The 18,952-nt window shown below is 51.2% G+C and overlaps 1 protein-coding gene across 5 annotated transcripts in view; it reads right to left on the bottom strand.

Annotated features, from left to right (window-relative positions):
* The window catches only part of LOC125466570 (kazrin-like), a 607,575-nt gene that overhangs the window by 394,212 nt on the left and 194,411 nt on the right, over positions 1-18,952 (bottom strand). For 4 of the 5 annotated variants that reach the window (XM_048561207.2, XM_048561206.2, XM_048561210.2 and 1 more), the window contains one exon: positions 7,317-7,503. In XM_048561207.2, coding sequence (XP_048417164.1) covers positions 7,317-7,503 — 187 coding nt within the window. Of the gene's footprint in view, positions 1-7,316; positions 7,504-7,762; positions 7,995-18,952 lie in introns of those variants that run through there. The other variant, XM_048561209.2, reaches the window with a different exon arrangement.

The raw sequence follows: 18,952 nt of genomic DNA on the forward strand, positions 1-18,952 counted from the left end.
GGGTGTGCAGGCTAGGTGGGTCAGCTCTGGGAAATGCAGGGAGAAGGTAGAAGGGCAGTGAATCTGAGCATCCCACCCATCGGACAGTTGCTGTGGATGTGTTGGGCCTGTTTCCACACTGTAAGGTTCTATTCTATTCTGATAGCCCCGGATCACGGGCTCACTGTTGAGCATCAACCATCATTCCCTAGACCAATATGCTCTCTCTCCCTCTCTCTCTCTCTTTCCCTCCCACCACCCCCAATTTGCAACATCAAAGTCCTGTAAACCCATTCACAAATCTGCACCAGCCTCTTTCACCTCCTGATAATCCCAAAGAAGCAGCTCTCAATCTTAAAATGGCAAGCGAGTGATTTGTTTCCCTTTGCTGAGCATTCCCAGTTTTTCTGTTATCCCAGCACCTGCAAGATTTAATATTACTCACCGTGAAACTATATAAGAGATTATTTACTCAGCAGAGTTCACTAGATAACTGGATGATGCATTAATTAATTAATTGATTAATTACTTTAATCATAAAGTAATGAGCACTCACTGTAATACTGTTTAAAGATAGTATGTGGTCAGCAGCTAAGTGTGACCGTAGAGAAATCTATTAAGCAGCCAAAATGCAATTGGATAGCATTTCAGCATGGTAAGGAGGTACTCACTCATTTGTAATACTGCTCATTCAGAATAGGTAGGGATTTTCTCTGTGCTACTGTAACTGGTTAAACAGAATCAAAACAAAACTTCAAAGTTTTTATTTAAAACGTTCTATTTAAAGGTTGGCTGAATCATCTTCATGTCACTAACGGTGTGATTTCACCATGATCGCGTCGTACTGATCAAACACTTTTTAAACATGTAGTACATCGAGAGGCACATCCTTACAAAGGGTAAAGCTGTACACTCTCTGTACTTTCCACAAATAAAACTGCTTAAAACTGGCTTTTAAAAATTAAAATACACCCCCATTCTCCCAAAAATACAGTGCAAGGTCCCTATGTGTGGGAACAGCACCCACACACAATTGAACTAGAACTCGCTTCAGGGGAAGGAATGCATCGTTGATGAAATAGGATCACTTCCATTTCGGGGTCAAAGCAAACGGTCACAAACAGCTGCTCAGCCAGGATTCCAAACAATCAGAGAGGATAATAAACCTCAAAGAAGAGCTGTCGTTATCATAGGCTTGAGAGAAAAAAGCTGCTAACCAGAGATCTGCCCTCCCCTTCCTGCACCATCTTTGCCAACCTCACCAGCTGCGATTGACTCTGCCTTCAAACTGGAACCCAAGGGAGCTGGGATTTCCTCTCTCTTCAGTGTCAGGAATTGTGAATCCCACCTCCACCGGCTGTTACAAGGATAGCCATGGATCTACCTCAAGCAACACCTCCCTCTCTTTAACTCCTGGAACAACGCCCAGAAGGGACTCGCTCAAATGCCAGATTAGATCCGTTGGTAGCTGTGGCCTCAAGCCCTACGTCAGGAACTGAACAAATGATGTGGGCTGACATTGCAGTACAGTACCAGGGGGAGGCGTTGTTGCAGATCAGAAATCAAAGTAAACCAAAGCCTTGGTTCGCTTGTCCAGTGAGGTGCCACAGCATTATTTGAAGAGCACCAGTCCTCTCTCAGTTGAGAATGCAGGACGCAGAGTATTCAGCTCATTGCTGCTTCTGGAATCGCACTGTGTCTGACATTGCTTGTGGAATTATTGATCATCATAAGCTCTTAATTGTAAGTGAATCACTCGAATGGGTTTTGAGGGGTGCAATTAGGCATTACATGAATGCAAGTGCTTCTAGCTATCAAGAGAAATGCCTCTTGTCGATCCCTGTCCTTAAGATCTTTTTGTTTCGGAGAGTGACGCGCAAATTACACTCTTCCAGGAAGTGCATCGTTCTGTGGCTTTCTTGGCCACTCTCTTCATAAACTCCCTCAAAATTGTTCTCTCCACCAGAGCTCACAGCTGCCCAGTGTCTCAGTGCACGAACTGATTCCTCTCGGCACAATTCTGATTCAGAACTGTAAAGAGAGTGCAGTGGTTTGAGGGGGTGGGGTGCACTCTAGAACTGCAAAGGCAGTGCGGTGGGGGGGACGCTTTACTCTAGAACTGCAAAGGCAGCGCAGGGAGGGCGCTTTACTCTAGAACTGCAAAGGCAGCGCAGGGAGGGCGCTTTACACAGATCTAGGCCAATACCTCATGGAAAGCAGCAAACTACCCTTAACACAAACAGCGGTAACTTTTTTATCTTCGTGACATTACATGACATTAGTTTCTGTTTATCCTCCGTGCTTTAAACTGTTCCCTCCATTCTTATAGCTCGAGCTTCCACAGTTGCTTACCTTTCTCAGAATCCACACCAACAGCTTCAATAATTAAATGCAGTGAGCATCAATAATAAACAGGCTCACACACCTAAACAACACACAATTGAACATCAGAAGCACCAAGACCTCAGCTCACAGATTACACCTGGGGAAGGACAGGGGCTCAGTCTCTGTGCTCACAAACTTCCAGGCTCTATCAGACTAGAGGAATTCATGATTTAAGTGAACAGTGAGGTGAAATAAGCCCCAATCATCGAAACATTACAATGTTACTCAGAAACCTCGATGCAAAAATAATGAGTGATCAAGACAGTCACAAATTAGGACAAACCAAACCAGGTCTTAGAAACGGTCATTTCAGTTTTGAATAAAGGGATGTGACTTATCAAAGAAGACAGAAAGAGTACAGGCGCATTCAAAAGGATTGCAAGTAAAAAACACAGTAACTGCTGGTATCCTGGAATGGTGCCTGGAGTGCCGGGGAATTGCAATGGAATCCCAATCCTCCAGTGTCCCTCTGAACACTGGAATTCGTAATTTGTGGCTTCCTTTTCCAAACACTTTCCCACAAAAAGGGAAGAGAGGGGAGGAGCTTGGGGCCTGTTAGCCGCAACCCAGCACATACCGCACGGTAATGATCTCCTCACACAGACCAGCAGCCACGAGAGAAAGTAAACCAGACTCACATTGACACTCAAGAGAAACAAAACACACATCTGTTGGATTCCAGCATCCCGTAGGCACAATTCCAAATGCCACTTTCCAACTACACTGGACCATTCCATAGGATTTCCTTTCAAAATCCTGGGAGACTTCAGGAACTTTTTTAAAAATACATACAAAAATGAGGATATCCTCTCAGATATTCCGGGGAAGAGACAGTGAACATGTAAATATTCGAGCCAAACCATTCCTTCATACCATTATTTAATCAGCAATTGCTTTAACCCCGTCAGTGAGTTAGGAAATGTATCATTGACTGCCTGAAACTACCGGGACACGGCCACCTTCCCCACGACAGGAGACAGCGAGGAACACAGAAGCTGCACCATGTATGAGGTGATCAGTGTTACAAAGGAAATCAGTACCCAAAGGGTTAATGTTGATGCTAGGCAACGGGACGAAAAGATTCAAATTATTCCCCCCTCCCCTTGCCTCGCTGCCCCTCACAAATATTACAGCACATCACTCCTGTTCCATCACATTGCAGATTTCCTTTGCAAATTCTTTAAGAAACACTGAAGTCAACAATACACTATTCCTGCTCCAGGATTGCACCATTCTAAGGTGCTCTACCGCTACACCCTCACTCACTCCCCTCCCAAATAATCTCGCATCTCCCTTTTCCCTCCTCACGACTTGCCAGTTTTCTCCAATTGCCCCCTCAGTTCCTCATTCCGAACACGATCGTGTATTCCCAACACGAAACTGCCCCCAGTTTACACTCCCAGTATCGCCGCCCCCCCCTCAGATTGCTCGGCCCCAGTTTCCCCATCAAATCCCATCAGCTCCCCCTCACTCCAAGCTCGCACATTCAACCCCCTCGCACTCCCAGGTACCCCCCCACCCCCAGATCCCCCCCAGCTCCCCCTCACCGCCAGATCCCACAGCTGCCCCTCACCCCCAGATACCCCCTTGACCCCTCCCAGCTGCCCCTCACCCCCAGATCCCCCCTTGACCCCTCCCAGCTGCCCCTCACCCCCAGATCCCCCTTGACCCCTCCCAGCTGCCCCTCACCCCCAGATCCCCCCTTGACCCCCTCAGCTGCCCCTCACCCCCAGATCCCCCCTTGACCCCCCCAGCTGCCCCTCACCCCCAGATCCCCCCTTGACCCCCCCAGCTGCCCCTCACCCCCAGATCCCCCCTTGACCCCTCCCAGCTGCCCCTCACCCCCAGATCCCCCATTGTCCCCTCCCAGCTGCCCCTCACCCCCAGATCCCCCCGACCCCTCCCAGCTGCCCCCTCACCCCCAGATACCCCCTTGACCCCTCCCAGCTGCCCCCTCACCCCCAGATCCCTTGACCCCTCTCAGCTGCCCCTCACCCCCAGATACCCCCTTGACCCCTCCCAGCTGCCCCCTCACCCCCAGATCCCTTGACCCCTCTCAGCTGCCCCTCACCCCCAGATCCTCCCTTGACCCCTCCCAGCTGCCCCCTCACGCCCAGCTGCCCCTCACCGCCAGATCCCCCCTTGACCCCTCCCAGCTGCCCCTCACCCCCAGATACCCCCTTGACCCCTCCCAGCTGCCCCCTCACCCCCAGATCCCCCCTTGACCCCTCCCAGCTGCCCCTCACCCCCAGATCCCCCCTTGACCCCACTCAGCTGCCCCTCACCCCCAGATCCTCCCTTGACCCCTCCCAGCTGCCCCTCACCCCCAGATCCCCCCTTGACCCCTCCCAGCTGCCCCCTCACCCCCAGCTGCCCCTCACCCCCAGATCCCCCTTGACCCCTCCCAGCTGCCCCTCACCCCCAGATCCCCCCTTGACCCCTCCCAGCTGCCCCCTCACCCCCAGATCCCCCCTTGACCCCTCCCAGCTGCCCCTCACCCCCAGATCCCCCCTTGACCCCTATCAGCTGCCCCTCACCCCCAGATCCTCCCTTGACCCCTCCCAGCTGCCCCCTCACCCCCTCCCAGCTGCCCCTCACCCCCAAATCCCCCCTTGACCCCTCCCAGCTGCCCCTCACCCCCAGATCCCCCCTTGACACCCCAGCTGCCCCTCACCCCCAGATCGCACCTTGACCCCTCCCAGCTGCCCCTCACCCCCAGATACCCCCTTGACCCCTCCCAGCTGCCCCCTCACCCCCAGATCCCCCCTTGACCCCTCCCAGCTGCCCCTCACCCCCAGATCCCCCCTTGACCCCTCCCAGCTGCCCCTCACCCTCCAATCCCCCCTTGACCCCTCCCAGCTGCCCCCTCACCCCCAGATCCCCCCTTGACCCGTCCCAGCTGCCCCCTCTCCCCCAGATCCCTTGACCCCTCTCAGCTGCCCCTCACCCCCAGATCCCCCCTTGACCCCCCCAGCTGCCCCTCACCCCCCGATCCCCCCTTGACCCCTCCCAGCTGCCCCCTCACCCCCAGATCCCCCCTTGACCCGTCCCAGCTGCCCCCTCTCCCCCAGATCCCTTGACCCCTCTCAGCTGCCCCTCACCCCCAGATCCCCCTTGACCCCCCCAGCTGCCCCTCACCCCCAGATACCCCCTTGACCCCTCCCAGCTGCCCCTCACCCCCAGATCCCCCCTTGACCCCTCCCAGCTGCCCCCTCACCCCCAGCTGCCCCTCACCCCCAGATCCTCCCTTGACCCCTCCCAGCTGCCCCTCACCCCCAGATCCCCCCCTTGACCCCTCCCAGCTGCCCCTCACCCCAGATCCCCCCTTTGACCCCCCCCAGCTGCCCCTCACCCCCAGATCCCCATCTTGAGCACCCCAGCTCCCCCTCACCCCAGATTCTTCCTTGACACCCCCAGCTGCCCCTCACCCCCAGATCCCCTCCCCTTGAACCCCCAGCCTCCCCTTGATCCCCCCAGCTCCCCCGCACTCCCAGGTCCCCCCTTGAACTCCCAGCTCCCCCTCACCCCCAGATCCTCCTGAAATCCCCCCCGGCTCCCCCTCACTCCCAGATCCCCCCTTGACCCCCCCCCCCCGGCTCCCCCTCACTCCCAGATCGCCCCTTGAATCCCCAGCTCCCTCTCACTCCCAGATCCCCCCTTGAACCCCCAGCTCCCCCTCACCTCCAGATCCTCCCGAAATCCCTCCCAGCTCCCTCTCACTCCCAGATCCCCCCTTGAACCCCCGGCTCCCCCTCACCCCCAGATCCTCCTGAAATTCACCCCAGCTCCCTCTCACTCCCAGATCCCCCCTTGAACCCCCGGCTCCCCCTCACCCCCAGATCCTCCTGAAATTCACCCCAGCTCCCCCTCACTCCCAGATCCCCCCTTGACCCCCCGGGCTCCCCCTCACCCGCAGATCCTCCTGAAATTCCCCCCAGCTCCCCCTCACTCCCAGATCCCCCCTTGACCCCCCCCGGCTCCCCCTCACTCCCAGATCCCCCCTTGACCCCCCGGCTCCCCCTCACTCCCAGATCTCCCCTTGACCCCCCGGCTCCCCCTCACTCCCAGATCCCCCCTTGAACCCCCGGCTCCCCCTCACCTCCAGATCCTCCCGAAATCCCTCCCAGCTCCCCCTCACTCCCAGATCCCCCCGGCTCCCCCTCACTCCCAGATCCCCCCTTGAACCCCCGGCTCCCCCTCACCTCCAGATCCTCCTGAAATTCCCCCCGGCTCCCCCTCACTCCCAGATCTCCCCTTGACCCCCCGGCTCCCCCTCACCCCCAGATCCTCCTGAAATTCCCCCCAGCTCCCCCTCACTCCCAGATCCCCCCTTGACCCCCCGGCTCCCCCTCACTCCCAGATCCCCCCTTGAACCCCCGGCTCCCCCTCACCCACAGATCCTCTTGAAATTCCCCCCAGCTCCCCCTCACTCCCAGATCTCCCCTTGACCCCCCGGCTCCCCCTCACCCCCAGATCCTCCTGAAATTCCCCCCGGCTCCCCCTCACTCCCAGATCCCCCCTTGACCCCCCGTCTCCCCCTCACTCCCAGATCCCCCCTTGAACCCCCGGCTCCCCCTCACCTCCAGATCCTCCTGAAATTCCCCCCGGCTCCCCCTCACCCCCAGATCCCCCCTGGAACCCCCGCCCTCAGCCCGCCTCCCCGTTTAATTCGGGATCCGTTTCCCCTCCAGCTCCCCACCCCCTTCTTTGGCCCCGATGCTGAGCCGCAGTCGCAGTATTACACTCCCCCCCCCCCCCCCCCCAGTCCCGGTATTCTCTCCATTCGGTGCACGCCCCCCCCCGCCAGTCCCTGTATTCTCTCCACCCGGTATTCCCTCCCCCCCCACCCCCAGTCCCGGTACTGTCTCCCCACCCGGTATTCCCTCCCCCCCACCCCCAGTCCCGGTACTGTCTCTCCGCCCCCCCCCCCCCCCCCCCACCAAGATCCTTACCGTCCCGGTGCTGTGCTGGTTGCCCGCTGGTGCCGCACTCCCCTCCGGTGCTGAACTCAGCCAGCCTCCTGCCGGTAGCGGTCAGCTCGGCTCTCAGGCTGCTCACTTCGCGGTTGGCCGCTTGCACAGCCCCGTCGATCCTGCTGGCGAGCTGCTTGTTGTCTTCCATGGTGCTGAGGATCTTAGCCTGCAGAGAAGGACATGCTTGGTAAAGGAGGCAGGCAGATACAGGCGTCCCTACTCACTGTGTACAACTCAGCCTCCCTCACTCACTCCATCAATACTCCCTACTGGAGAAAAGAGACGCCAGGCCCTTTAAATGGACACTACCACGCTCCACCAGGGAAGCCTATGGACAATCATAACCAAATAAAAATCAATCCCCTTCCCTTCCTCCCTTTGTATCAGTGCACCAGGCTCAGGAGCCCAGAATTAATTGAACCCACCCCGTTCTCCTGCTGCAACTTTCCTTTGCAGTTTCTGTCTCGATGACCAAGAGAACACACGCTTCCCCTCTGTCTGCGTATAGCCTTCCCTCTGCTGCTGTAATCGCTAGGAACAATGTTCCACACAAGCTGTCCTGCATTATGGGCTTGGCAAATTCATCTGGGGGCTCAGAGTAAAACCGGGCTCTCTCTCTCTCTCTCTGCACCCACACATCCAGCTGCTCCCTGCCTGGATCTGTTCCCCCCCCCCCCCGCCCAAAATTCTGTTATTCCAACAGCCTCTCCTCCCCTTGTCTAGCTGATGTGTGCCACCAATTAAAACAGCACACAGCCCTCACGCTCCCTGCTGCAGAGGGGGCACTAGTCCAGCCTTTTTCAATATCTAGCCGGACCTGGCCTGATTAACACAGAATCAGATTCCTCTCTAGGTTGTCTGGCACATGCAGCGACTCGTCTGTTACTTTGCTTCATTCCCTCCCTCCCCTACAAACGCATCCCCACTCCTCACTCCTGTTTCAGTCTTGAGCAGGGAATGAGGCACTCAGTCGTTTCCCGAACACAAGACTGTACAGTGAGTCACTGCTCTGTCCCAGCAATGGCCACACTCCCTGAATACAGCCAGCCTGATGTTCCTCACTGTGGTTTACCCTGAGATCAGACAGCTGGAGTTCCCAGTGGTGGAGTAACTGAGATAGGGAGATGATGGGCCAGAGGCTGAGGGTTTGAGGAAGGCAGAGAGGTCAGTGGGTGACAGAGGTTATAGGAGGGTGCAGAGTTGGAGAGAAGTGCATTAGCCCTGCCTCCCTCGGATCTGCTCCAGGGGCAATATTTGGAGCTGGACAATGGGTTTGGGGTAAAATGTGTGTTGCTGTGTATCATGGGTACAGGCACAGGGTGGTCAGTGTCTCAAACCATCGACAGCTCCAACACCTTGGCACCATTGTCCAGCCGGGTGTGACTGACTCACCAGTGCTGTTCTGGTCACCACACGACCAGAAGGACATGGATGCTTTAGAGAGGGTGCAGAGAAGGCTTAACAGAGCATTGCCTGGTCTGGAAGGTTATGATAAAAGGTTGGATAAATTTGGATTGTTTTCACTGGAAAGGCAGAGGCTGGGGGGATAAGCTGAAGGAAGTCTACAAAACTGAGAGAGGCACAGATAGGATGGAAGCTCTTTCCCAGAGTGGAGAGGTTAACTACAAGAGGGTGCAGGTTCGAGAGGGGGAAAGCTTTCATACAGGGGGTGGTGGGTGCCTGGAACGCCCTGCCGGTGGAGGTAGTGGAAGCAGGCATGTTAGCAATGGTTAAGGCTCACTCCCTTTCATTCTCTTTTATCTCATCACAACCAAAGAACTGTCATCCACAGCTTCCCTTCCTGTACCCACACAGTTATCTCGAGTACCTGCTGGGCTCAATATTTTGTCCCCTGACCTCAGACTCGTAGGTTCAAGTATCACTTCAGGGCTTGAGCACATAAATCAACACTGACACATCCGAGCAGTACCGAGGGAGAGCTGCACTGCTAGAGACACTGTCTGTTCATCAGGCTTTCAACCAATTGCCCAGCTATCTGTTCAGCTCGATGCAACAGATCCCATGGCCATACTTTGAAGAAGAGCAGGGAAGTGCTCCCGGGTATCCTGGCTAAGATTTGTCCTTCAATCCATAGAAAAACAAAAACAAAAATCCATCAGAGGATTGGGAGCAGTTTAGAATTCAGCAAAGAAGGACCAAGTGATTGATTAAGAAAGAGAAAATACAGTAAAAAAGTAAGCTTGCAGGGAACATAAAGACTGACACTAAGAGTTTCTATTGGTATGTGAAGAGAAAGAGATTGGTGAAGACACATATAGGTTCCCCACCGACAGAAATGGGCAAATGTACAAGAGGGGACAAAGAAATGTCTGAGCAACTGAAGACATACTTTGGTTCAGACCCCACAAAAGAGGACACAAATCAGATACCAGAAATGTTGGCGAATATAAGACTTAGTGAGACAGAAGAATTGAGGGAGATCAATGTTAGTGAAGAAATGGTGCTGGGAAAATTGATAGGATTGAAGGAGGATAACTCCTCAGGGCCTAATAATCTACATCCCAGAGTATTTAGTAAAGTGGTTGTAGAAATAGTGAATGCATTAATGGTCATCTTCCAGGATTCTATAAACGCTGGAACAGTCCCTGCAGATTGGAGGGTGGCTAATGTCATTCCAATATTCAAAAAGGGAGGTAGAGTGAAACCAGGGAATTATAAACCAGTAAGCCTAACATTGGTAGTGGGCAAATTCTCAAATCTGTTATCAAGGACTTTTATAGTGGAGCCTTTAGAAAGCAGTGGAAGGATCAGATGGTGTCAGCATGGATTTATGAAGGGAAAATCATGCTTGACAAATCTATTAAGACGTAACCAGTACAAGGGGGAGCCAGTCAATGCAGCATATTTCGACTTGCAGAAAACGTTTGAAGAAGAGCAGGGAAGTGCTCCCACATAAGAGATTAATGTGCAAGATGAAAGTGCATGGGATTGGGGGAAGTGCATTGAGATGGATGGAAAACTGGTTGGCAGAGAAGAAACAAAGAATAGGAATTAATGGGTTTATTTCAGATTGGCAGGCAGTAACTAGTGGGGTGCCGTCGGGATCGGTGCTGGGACCCCAGCTATTCACAATATACATTAATGACTTGGATGGGGAAACAAAATGTAACATCTCAAAGTTTGAAGATGATACCAAGTTGGGTGGGAGGGTGAACTGTGAAGAGGATGCAGAAATCCTTCAGCATGATCTGGGCAGATTAGATGAGTGGGCAAATCCTGGAGATGCAGTATAACTTGGATAAAAATGTGGCTATTCACTTTGGAAGCAGAAACAAGAAGGCAGGTTATTAACAGAATGGCTGTAAATTGGAGAGGGGAGTGTGCAGCAGGATCTGGGTGACCTTGTGCACCAGTTGCTGAAGGTAAGCATGCAGGTGCAACAGGCAGTAATGAAGGCAAGTGGTATGTTGGCCTTCTTTGCGAGAGGTTTCGAGTACAGGAGCAGGGATGTGCTGTAGCAGTTATATGGGGTTTTGGTGAGACCACATCTAGAATATTGTGCGCAGTTTTAGTCTCCTTTTCTGCGGAAGGGTGCTCTTGCTCCTGAGGGAGTGCAGGAAGGGTTGACCAGGCTGATTCCGGGAATAGTGGGTCTGACGTATGATGAGAGATTCACTTGGTTGGGATTGTTTTCGGTGGAGTTCAGATGAATGAAGGCGGTCTCATAGAGACTTATAAAATCCTAACAGGACTAGACAGGGTAGATGCAGGGAGGATGTTCCCGATGGTGGGCGTGTCCAAAATCAGGGGTCATGGTCTGAGGATTCGGGGTAGACCATTTAGGACGGAGATGAGGAGACATTTCTTCACCCAAAGAGTGGTGAGCCTGGGGAATTCATGACCATAGGAAGTAGTTGATGCCAAAATACTGAAAGTATTCAAGAAGTGACTAGATATAGCACTTGGGGCAAATGGGATCAAAGGTTATGGGGGGAAAGCAGGATTAGGCTATTGAGTTGGACAATCAGCCGTGATCGTGAAGAATGGCAGAACAGGCTTGAAGGGCCGAATGGCCTCCTCCTGCTCCTATGTTTCTATAATATCACAAAAAACTAAATTTAAATAAAGAACTATGGATGCTGGAAATCTGAAATAAAAGCAGAAATCGCTGGAGAAACTCAGCAGATCTGGCAGCATGTGTGGAGACAGAAAGCAGAATTAAAGCTTTGAATCCATTGACATTTTTCAAAAGCGTTGACTCTATTTCCTCTCTCCACAGATGCTGCTGGACCTGCTGAGTTTCTCCAGCAATTTCTGCTCTTGCCTCAAATCAGGAGCATTCTGTGTGTAAATTTCCTACACCATGTCCGTGACTGCTCTTCATCAAAGTACTCGATGAGTTGTAAAGTGCTTTCAGATGTAAGGTGCCTGTGAAAAATGTTATCTGAGTATCTTTTGGATCAAACCTGGGCGCCATCCTATTTCTCATCGGTCCCATCCAAACTCACATTTGCTGCCACATGTGTGCTACCAATGCCCAGTTCAATCTCACCATCCCACTTCTGAGGAAGAGTCATATTGAACTTGGAAACATTAACTCTGTTTCTCTCTCCACACAGGCTGCCAGGCCTGCTGAGTTCCTACGCTTTTCTGGAATTAAACTTTAAACCGACCCTGGTTTCTTAAATTTGATTTGATTTATTTTTGTCACATGCACCTAGGCACAGTGAAAAGTTTTGTTCTGCATGCAGTACAGCTGATCAAACCATTCATAGATCATAAGGTGATTGAACAGAGTAAGGAATACAAAGTTACGACTGCAAAGAAAGTGCATGAAAAGCAAGATCAACATTAGCTTTCTGTGAGGATCTGTAACAGAAACAAGTCAAAGTTAACCACAACTTGTAAAAGTAGAACAGAACCTTAGTGAATTTAAACTGAAATGTTGTTGCCTGGAATAATGATGGACTTCAGCCCTCGTGGTGCACAGTGGTCTCAGATCGCTTCTGTTGGACCAGTCAGCACCGTGCGTTCTGGGGACACCCGAGTGCAGATGTAACTGCGAAACTGGGGCAGACAGGCAGGTACAGTGGCCCCCACGCACACCTCCCTCCCCCAGCCCCCACTGCCCACTGTCTGGACCTGTTAGTGGCCAGTTTGTCCAGGCCCAGGAGCAGACCCTCCGAGCTGACTGCCCCTCCCTGCCCAGTGTGCCCGTCGATAACGGGGATGGGACTGAACCAAAAATGTAAAAGCAGCCCCTTTAATAAAACCAAAGAGGGGCTGAGAATGAAAACATTTGACATGAACATTTCCTCCAGACCACAAAAACCACATGTGGCCTGACACCCAGTGAACTTACTCAATCTGCTATTAAACAGCACTGCTACATGCAGCCCTCTCCACACTGCATCACCAATGGAGCGGGGAAGGACCCCTTATAGAGGGCTGGCTCATGTTCTCCAGCACTTTCTACTTTTAGTTCAACCTCCACCACCCCTCTCCTCAATCCTGTTGCTGCCTCAAATCCATCGGATCACTCATCCATCATCCAATCCAAGAGCAGCAGATATTTCCCCCACTACTGGAAAGATAGGATTCATTGTCCTTGGCCCCTGGCACAAGTCTGCCTTCCCTCATCGCTGACTCCATCCATCTCTCTGGCAACCAGCCGAGGCTCAAATGGACTAATCTTGGTGTTGATCCTGCCCCTGACCTCAAACCCCGCCATTGTCACGATTCCCACCATCAGGACTGCCTGCTCAGCCCTGCCTCAGCTCTTCGGCTGCTGAAGCTATCACCTTCGCCTTTGTCATTCCGGTCATGTTGATCCTAATACAGCCCTGGCTGGTCTCCCACATCTTAGTCCCCAGGAACACACCCGAACCTCTGCTGCCTGTATGTTACTTCACACAGAATCCGGCTGCACCCATCACCTCTGTCTTTGCTGACTTACACTGCATCGAGCAACACTGTGATCTTTACACAATACCTCTTCTTAAATATGAGTGTTTCTTTGCTCATTCCTATCCCTGTCATCTCCTCTGGCCCTTCAGGAATTCTGATTCTGATCTCTTGAGCAACTCCAATATTACTCACCCACCATAGACGGCCTTGCCTAGGAGCTCTGGAATTCACAAACCCACACCCTGAGACACATACACACACACACACACACACACACACACACACACACACACACACACACACACACACACACACTCTCTCTCTCTCCCTCTCTCTCTCACACACATACATACACACACTCTCTCTCTCACTCACACACACACAGTCTCTCTCTCACACAGACACACTCCCTCTCTCTCTTTCTCACTCACACACACACACACACACACACACACACACACACACACACACACACACACACACACACACACACACACACTATGACACACCAGTATAGTGGGGAAGAAAACAGAGGTCCCATCCCGCTCCCTTGACCTGTCCATCCTCCCCAGACTGAACTATCCCCTCCCTACCTCCCCACCTACATTCACCTCTACTGACTCCATCCCCACCCCTTTAACTTGTCTGTCCCTGTCTCTTCTCCACCTATCTTCTCCTCTATCCATCTTCGATCCACCTCCCCCTCTCTCCCTATTTATTTCAGAACCATCTCCCCCTCCTCCTTTTCTGATGAAGGGTCCAGGCCCGAAACGTCAGCTTTTGTGCTCTGAGATGCTGCTCGGCCTGCTGCATTCATCCAGCTCCACACTTAGTTATCTCACCTCTGCAGAGTGTGGCCTGGATCAGGAACTGAGCTCCCACCTGAATGTAACCAAAGGGGATTTTATGTTCAACACAGGGAGCAGCTGAACCATCAGAAAGCCAATTGTCCATGTGCAGAGGGCAGTATACATGGTGGTGGGGAATTGTGAATCTTCAAAGCACAAACAGCAATACAGCACAGGAACTGGTGTTACAGCTCACTAGGGCCTGTGCCAATTCCTAATCTGTATTTAGACCTGCTGCTTATTGCCTGTCTGTGGTGACTATCCCTCCGTTCACCTCCCATGCACGTGTCTATCAAGATATGCGTTAAATATTGCTAACATGCCTGTTTCCACTCGCAATGTGTTCCAGGCACCCACCACCCTCTGTATGAAAAACTTTCTCCGCATTTCTCCCCAAAACTTTCCCCCTCTCACCTTGAGCCTGCAGCCTCTCGTGGTTGACTCTGCGAAACTGGGGCAGACAGGCAGGTACAGTGGCCCCCACGCACACCTCCCTCCCCCAGCCCCCACTGCCCACTGTCTGGACCTGTCACTAACACCTGAAGAAGGAATGAGGCTCCTAAAGCTTATGTTTTCAAATAAACCTGTTGGTCTATAACCTGGTTTCCGACCTTTTCCACTCCTATCCAACACCAGCACATCTACAACATCCTAGCTGTGCCTGTCATAATTTTGTAGACCTCAATCAGATCACCCCTCAGCCCTGTCTTTCCAGTGAAAACGGTCTGTGTTTCTCAAGCATTTCCTCATAATGAGAACTTGTTTGGTAACATCAATGAATTTGTGGACGTTTCGCCCTGAATGACTTCACACAGTCTCATGGACTGACCATCACACACTGCTGCATGAGATAGAGGATAGAGAGATTCTTGTTAAAGCCTGGAGGCTCAAAGATCATCAGAATTAAGCAGCAATGCAGATTTGTGGCCCAATCAGATCAGCTGTGAGCCAAGTGAGCACTTAAATCCTTCTCCCAGTATCTATGTTCATGTGTGTGGGGGAGGTGATGGCATTGTGGTATTATCACTGGACTGTTGACCCAGACAACATTCTGGGGACCTGGGTTCAAATCCTGCCATGGCAAATAGTGGAATTTGAATTCAGTAAAATATCTGGAATTAAGAATCTAATGATGAGTTGAATCTGTTGCTGATGGTTGGGGAAAAACCCATCTGGGTCACTAATGCCCATGAGGGAAGGAAATTGCCATCCTTACCTGGTCTGGCCTACATGTGACTCCAGACACACAGCAATGTGGTTGACTCTTAACTGCCCTCTGGGCAATTAGGGATGGGCAATGAATGCTGCCTGGCCAGAGACACCCTCATCCCGTGAATAAATAAAGAACGAAGGATTAACTGAATGTAGTAGAAGGCGAGAGTGAGAAACATAGCATCCACAATTGGCAGGGGAATTTTGGGACTTGGATACAAGCTTATTGTTTGTTGAATCTACAAATTAGGACACATTCTACGGCCTTTGAGAAACAAATTAAGATTGCATCTGTGCTTTTTGAGAGTATCAATGCCAATGATACAACTACGATTGTGTTGTGACTGGGGAATATTTCCAGAAAAGTTATCTGGGCTTGAAGTGCCAATTACCGACAATGAACCAACAAAGTTAAAGGGGGGGAGGGGTCAGAGGTTGAGGGCCATTGTTAGCAACTATGTTGGGGTTCATAAATTCAAAATAGAAAACAAATGAATGAAAGAGAGAAGACCCTTTAATTCATGGAGGGACTTTAACTTCCAGATCAGGATTCAAAGCAATTCACAGTCGATTAAACAGGTTCCAAGTGTAATCACGGCTTTGATGAAACACACAGCAGACAAGCTGCACATTTCACTTCCCTCAAATACGGCAATGCATGAAAGAATATTGTCTGACTTGTTGTGACAGGCAATAGAAGAAATTTACACACTGCAGTGTGTGGGGATAGTGTGAATATTTACACACTGCAGTGTGTGGGCACAGTGTGAATATTTACACACCGCAGTGTGTGGGGACAGTGTGAGTATTTACACACTGCAGTGTGTGGGGACAGTGTGAATATTTACACACCACAGTGTGTGGGGGCAGTGTGAATACTTACACATCGCAGTGTGTGGGCACAGTGTGAGTATTTACACACTGCAGTGTGTGGGGACAGTGTGAATATTTACACACCACAGTGTGTGGGGGCAGTGTGAATACTTACACATCGCAGTGTGTGGAGACAGTGTGAATATTTACACACCGCAGTGTGTGGGGATGGTGTGAATATTTACACATCGCAGTGTGAATATTTACACACCGCAGTGTGTGGGGACACAGTGTGAATATTTACACACCGCAGTGTGTGGGGATGGTGTGAATATTTACACACCGCAGTGTGTGGGGATTGTGTGAGTATTTACACACCGCAGTGTGTGGGGGCATTGTGAATATTCACACACCGCAGTGTGTGGGGACAGTGTGAATATTTACACACCGCAGTGTGTGGGGACAGTGTGAGTATTTACACACCGCGGTGCTTGCGGACATAGTGTGAGTATTTACACACCGCAGTGTGATGGGACATAGTGTGAGTATTTACACACCACAGTGTGTGCGGACACTGTGAATATTTACACACTGCAGTGTGTGGGGATAGTGTGAGTATTTACACACCGCAGTGTGTGGGAACACTGTGAATATTTACACACCGCGGTGCATGCGGACATAGTGTGAATATTTACACACCGCAGTGTGTGGGGACAGTGTGAATATTTACACACCGCAGTGTGTGGGGACAGTGTGAGTATTTACACACCGCGGTGCTTGCGGACATAGTGTGAGTATTTACACACCGCAGTGTGATGGGACATAGTGTGAGTATTTACACACCACAGTGTGTGCGGACACTGAATATTTACACACCGCAGTGTGTGGGGATAGTGTGAGTATTTACACACCGCAGTGTGTGGGGACACTGTGAATATTTACACACCGCGGTGCATGCGGACATAGTGTGAATATTTACACACCGCAGTGTGTGGGGACAGTGTGAGTTTTTACACACCGCAGTGTGTGGGGACAGTGTGAGTTTTTACACACCGCAATGTGTGGGGAGAGTGTGAGTATTTACACATCGCAGTGTGTGGGAACAGTGTGAGTATTTACACACCGCGGTGCATGCGGACATAGTGTGAATATTTACACACCGCAGTGTGTGGGGACACCGTCGCTCTGTCACAAAATCTCAGCTCTTTAACCCTGGCCGAGCTGTCAGCAGCGCCCCCTCAAGGACAGAGTTCATTGTCCAGTCTTCAATGTGGAATTTCCAAATGACTGTGCACTGATTATCGAAGCTGAGAAAGAGTGGAGGTGCATGTGATAGTCTCGAATACCTTACTGCCTGGGAATGACAGCCTCGAACAGGCATGATCCTTCTCCGTTCTGAGGGAATGTAGAACTAGTGGTCACTGTCTCAGGATGTACTTGGAACGGCTTTTGGGAAAAGGTGAAGAATTTTCTTTACTCAGGAAGTGGTGAAGCTATGGAAGTCTCAAACTCACATCACTGTGGGGGGCACCCTCAGTGAATTTATTTCAGAGAGGAATAAATCTCCTTGTTGATGATAAGGGTGTTGAGGGGTGTGGGGAGAGAGCAGGAGTATAAGCTTTGAGATAGAGAATCAGCCTTGTTCATGTTGATTGGCTGTACTGACTCGAAGGGCAGCTGGCCTATTTCTTCTCTTGTCACCTGTGCTCGGTGTTTGATTCAGGTCCAATGAGTGTGGGCTCTGTGGTAGAACCAGGCGACAAGTGAGAGAGGTCCAAATTGATGTGAACAGCCAGTTGTGCCCCCGTTTCACCAACGGCTTGGCACAATTCACACTTGACCATGTAAGATGCCAATTGTCATCCATAACTCATTGTTAAAGAGCCCATCAACCTCACTAATGTTCAGCCTTCCGTCTTAGAAATAACCTAGACATCACTAAAACTGACAAGGAAACCCGAGCTGGGGGTACCTCCAGAATTCATCTTGCTGCTCACTCCCAACATGCTCCATGACGGACCCCACTACTACTCCACGGGCATTGGCTTCATGCCCGACGTGTGTCAGTCTCTAACTACCCCCTCAGCACATCTCCAATTGGACATTACTTCAGCATTTCATTTCTGCTCCACAGACTTCATGGTAATGTTGACACTAAGATGTTACAATCGTTACTCTGTTGCTACTGTTAAGAACAAATACATTTGCAACAGGCAGCCTATCAGCAATGTCCTTTAGGGATTGGCCAGCTTAAACAATCACAGAGCTGCTGGACCACTCTTCCTGGTGAACATTGAGGTCCCCCTGGCTAACATCAGTGCTTCCTACATGTGCTTCCTATAATGGAATCTTGATCAGATGGGCTGAGGAGTAGCAGATGAAATTTCATTTAGATAAATGTGAGGTGATGCATGTTGGTAAGGCAAACCAGGGCAGGACTCCCAAACCAGGGGAGTGTTGCTGAACAGAGAGACCTTGAACAGCAGGTTCTTAGTTGCTTGAAGGTGGAGTCCCAGGTTGACAAGGTAGTGAAAAAGGCATTTGGCACACTGGCCTTTATTGGTCAGTGCATTGACGGTAGGAGTTGGGAGGTCATGTTGCAGTTGTACAAGACAATGGTTCGGCCACTTATAGAACACTGCCTGCAGTTCTGGTCTCCCTGCTATAGGAAGGATGTTGTGAAACTTGAAAGGGTTCAGAAAAGATTTACAAGGATATTGCCAGGATTGGAGGGCCTGAGCTACAGGAAGAGGGTGAATAGGCTGGGGCTATATTCCCTGCAGCATCGGAGGCTGAGGGGTGTCCTTGTAGAGGTTTATAAAGTCATGAGGGGCATGGATAGGGTAAATAACCAAGGCGTCTTTTCCAGGGAAG

Source organism: Stegostoma tigrinum, chromosome 28 (assembly GCF_030684315.1).
Source record: "Stegostoma tigrinum isolate sSteTig4 chromosome 28, sSteTig4.hap1, whole genome shotgun sequence".
Classification (NCBI taxonomy): Eukaryota; Metazoa; Chordata; class Chondrichthyes; order Orectolobiformes; family Stegostomatidae; genus Stegostoma; species Stegostoma tigrinum.